At 38.6% G+C, this 3,982-nt stretch overlaps 1 protein-coding gene across 1 annotated transcript; it reads left to right on the plus strand.

The window, feature by feature from the left end:
• Positions 1-1,437: 1,437 nt before the first annotated feature.
• Positions 1,438-2,403, plus strand: LOC122726131 (olfactory receptor 6K2-like). The gene has a single exon (XM_043963659.1). It carries the CDS (start codon positions 1,447-1,449, stop codon positions 2,401-2,403), a length of 957 nt encoding a protein of 318 aa, XP_043819594.1. The 5' UTR covers positions 1,438-1,446.
• The last annotated feature ends 1,579 nt before the right edge of the window (positions 2,404-3,982 follow it).

Here is a 3,982-nt window from a genome sequence, read left to right on the forward strand (position 1 = left end):
GTTGCTAAGGATTAAACCTTAGAGAGTGAACCCATTTAAGAGACTGGAGATAAAAGAGAACAAATGGTGAAGAAGATGGAGGAGTATTCAAAGGAACAATGGCAGGAGATTAAAGGAGAAGAATGTTTTATGAAGGAAGGGGTGAGTAATAAACAGAATCAAAACTACAGGGGAGACAGAAGAAATGATCACTGAGAGAAAGTCAATTAAAGGCCATTATTGATTTTGAAGAGTCCACTTAGTAAAGTGAAGGGATCAAAATTCAGACTTCATTAGGTTTAAGAGAGAGTGAATGATATAAGAAAGTGGAGGAATAGTACATGCCTCATTGAATTATTGAAGTTTTCAGGAGGGTATTTGATGGTAGGTCAGAGGGGTCAAAATGGGGAAATCCATGTATGTTTGAAGGAAGAAGAAGCCCCTGGAGAGGGAGAGATTGAAGATGTCAGAGAAAGTTGGCATTATTGATGGAAAAATATATTGGAAGAACCAAGAGAGGTTGAGAAAGGAAGGACACAGGTAAGAGGATTGCATTTGGAAATGAAAATGGAAACTTGTGTGTGAGAAAAAAAGAAAGAAGATGGGCATAGAGACAAAGATATTTAGAGATAAGGAGTTTTGATGGATTTTGTCTTCTCAGTAGATTAGAAGATTGATCATCAATTAAGTGTTAGAGTGGATCTGATTCATTGGTGTAGGGAACACCAAGCAGATCAGCAACTCATCTGTTATAGTATGAGAGAGTTCCCTGGAAGTATCAAGAGGTGGAGTGACTTGCTCAAGATGACACAGGTATTGTGTGTCAGAGGGATGACTTGAACCTGGATTTTCTTGATTCCAAGGCCAATCCTCTATCCAACATACTACATTTCCATTTGTATAAATGTTCCCGTTTTCCTGATGAGAAAACTAAAGTTCAGAGAGTTTGAATGACTCTCCCATGTTGAGACAGGAAATTCTATAGTTGTGTTTCACAACTACATCTCTTGACTATAAATCTAGTACTCTTTCACTAGTACTCCACATTCTTATCCAAAAAAAGTTTAGAATAATGGAGAAAAAAACACAATGGAGAGGATAAACAATGACTCAGGAAACACTCCAATTTATTCACTATCCTCTCAAAACTATGAGTACAGTTTCTTTTTCCCTAGCTGCCCCCAATTAATCCTCTTCTTCATCTTTGTTTTCATCTCTATTATTTTCAATAGTTTTGAATTTTATTTATGCTTGTGTATTAGATAGTTTTCCATCATTAGAGTATAAGCTTCCCAGAATTGAAGGCTGGCTCTGTATCACTCCACCTACAGTATAAGGATGATACTATACTATAATGGAATAATTTATAATGCATTTTCCTATAGAGCACTGACTGAGTGAAGGTAGGTTGCTTTCAAAAAGGCTTGTATATCATTAGAATCTATTATCTTCTTGTACTTCCTTCAGATGGAGAACAGCAACTGGACCACTGCCCAAGAGTTTATCTTCACTGCATTCCCCAGGGACTGGGGAGATGCTGTTACCTGCTTTGTCCCACTGCTCTTCATTTATGGCTTCATCCTTATTGGGAACCTGCTTATCATCATGGTTGTCCAACTGAATGCTCACCTCCACACTCCTATGTATTTCTTTATCAGTACTCTTTCCTTCCTAGAGATGTCATTTACTACAACCTGTATCCCACTCATGCTGTCAAGTCTGTTAAGTGAGAAGAAGAAGATTTCCTTAAATGTCTGTATGGTGCAATTGTATTTCTTCCACTCCACAGGTATCAGTGAAATGTGCCTTTTGGGAGCCATGGCTTTTGATCGCTATTTGGCCATCTGCAAACCCCTGCATTATCCAACTATCATGACTCCCAGACTATGTGCCCAGTTGATCCTGGCCTGCTGTGTCTGTGGCTTCATCACACCCTTGCCTGAGGTTGTGTGGATCTCCACACTGCCATTCTGTGGCTCCAATCACCTGGAGCATGTCTTCTGTGACTTCCTCCCACTTCTCCGTCTGGCCTGCACAGACACCCGGGCCATAATCATGATCCAGGTGGTCGATGTGTTCCATGCTGTGGAGATAGTTGCAGACATATTTTTCATCCTCCTCTCTTATGCTGGAATTGTGATAGTGGTCCTGCGCATCCGTTCAGCTGAGGGTCGCCGCAAAGCCTTTTCTACTTGTGCCTCCCACCTGACAGTTGTTTCACTGTTCTTTAGTACGGTGGGACTCACATACCTCCGTTTCTCTGACACTCACTCCTTAATCTGGGACATAGCCACTGCCTTGGCATTCACAGTTTTGTGCCCATTTTTCAACCCCATTATTTACAGTTTGAGGAATAAAGAGATTAAAGAAGCTATACAAAAGTACATGAGTCAGCCAAGGATCCTTTCCCATAAGACCAGATGATATGAACTTTGACACTTCAATGTATTCATGATCTTATCCATACACACACACCCAAATCTATGTCTTCAACTGTATTACTTTCCTATAAATCTCTGTATGCTTGTCAAACATGGTCTACCTTATGAATGGGAGGCCCTTAATACAGTTATTTTTAAAATAAGATGAATTTAAATAAACTCTAAGAAACAGAAATGTGCTTTTTAAAAAAGGAATTACTTGACATCTTTTATGGCACATTTTCAGAAACCGCCATCTATGGAAGTACATGAGTTCTCTGTAGAATCAACAAAATTTAAAATGTAAAATACAATAAAAATTGGTCATAATAAACAAAACAAATGACTTCTTTGGTAACTTACTGGACAAACTAGTGAAATACCAGGTTATGGGCAGCCCTATTTTGGAATCAGTAAGTAAGGTATGCCATGAAAATAGTTACTTGCCAATCATCCAGAGTTATGACCAATCATCCAGAGTTATGGCCTAAATAGAGGCAAAAAGTGTCATGAATTTCTCCACTTCAGTCCTTCTTATGATGACTCAGGAAAGAAAGTGGATTGGATATGTGGAGGTGCTAATATCTAAAGATAAATTAATCTTCCTTTTCTCATTAGAGAAATAAATGGACAGTAGTAACAATCTCTATGGTGACCAGTGTCCAAAAACCAAACAATAATGTATTAAAACATCTGGATAATGGGGGTGAGAGGAGAGAAGTCTAATGGTATCCTTTTTTCTTACTCATTTAGCTACTTCTTCTTTCATTTTGTTTGTTTTATAAGGTGATGCTAAAGAGCATCCCTTTGTTTTTATTTGGGTAAATCACTTTTTGTTTCCTAGGATTGATTTCTTAGATGAAACAGGAAACTTACACAGAGGATCCCTAGGAAAATCCTAAGTATCCAGGTCAATCCTGGGGAGATTGGAGTCTAAGGAGTTTTGTTGCTTCATGAAGTTTCCTCAACAGTTTCATGACTCCCCTTGCCCTTCACTAGTCTGTTAGAGAAGGATGAAGGGGCTACATAAAAGAGATAGCACCAGTTGTTCTCCTAAACTCCCATGACTTAGGGATGGCCCTACAGAGAAATGATTTAAAAAAATAAATAGGAAGTATATGCCTTTGAAAATGCGGAGAGCTGCTGACCTCCAGATAAAAATCAAATGAGAAAAGACATTACCTCCTTCGGTTAGGGCTAGTTGTAAGAGGGATTAGACTTGTTCTGCTTGGTTCGAGGAGGGCAGAAATAGAAGCATGTGAAAAACTGATAGAGTAGAAAGAGTTCCAAACTTGGAGTTTCAGAACCCAATTTGTAATCTGAACTCTATTACTTAGAATCTGTATGACCTGGGGCAAGTCAACTAACCTCTTTGGACCTCAGTTTACACATTTGAAAAAAAAATGAGGGATTTGGGTGAGATGACCTCTACAGTTGCATCTCTATTGCCTGTGATCCTAAATTTCAGCTCAATGCAAAGAAAAAAAATGCAAAAACCAAAAACCACTTAGCAATTAGAGTTATTTAAATGAAGAATGAATAGCTTTGGTGGCATCTAGGTGATACAGTGAATAGAGTGTTGT

Source organism: Dromiciops gliroides, chromosome 4 (genome assembly GCF_019393635.1).
Source record: "Dromiciops gliroides isolate mDroGli1 chromosome 4, mDroGli1.pri, whole genome shotgun sequence".
In the NCBI taxonomy this organism is placed as follows: domain Eukaryota; kingdom Metazoa; phylum Chordata; class Mammalia; order Microbiotheria; family Microbiotheriidae; genus Dromiciops; species Dromiciops gliroides.

Bases quoted from the DNA above. Each gene is read 5' to 3' on its own strand.
- LOC122726131 (XM_043963659.1), top strand. From the start codon at position 1,447: ATGGAGAACAGCAACTGGACCACTGCCCAAGAGTTTATCTTCACTGCA.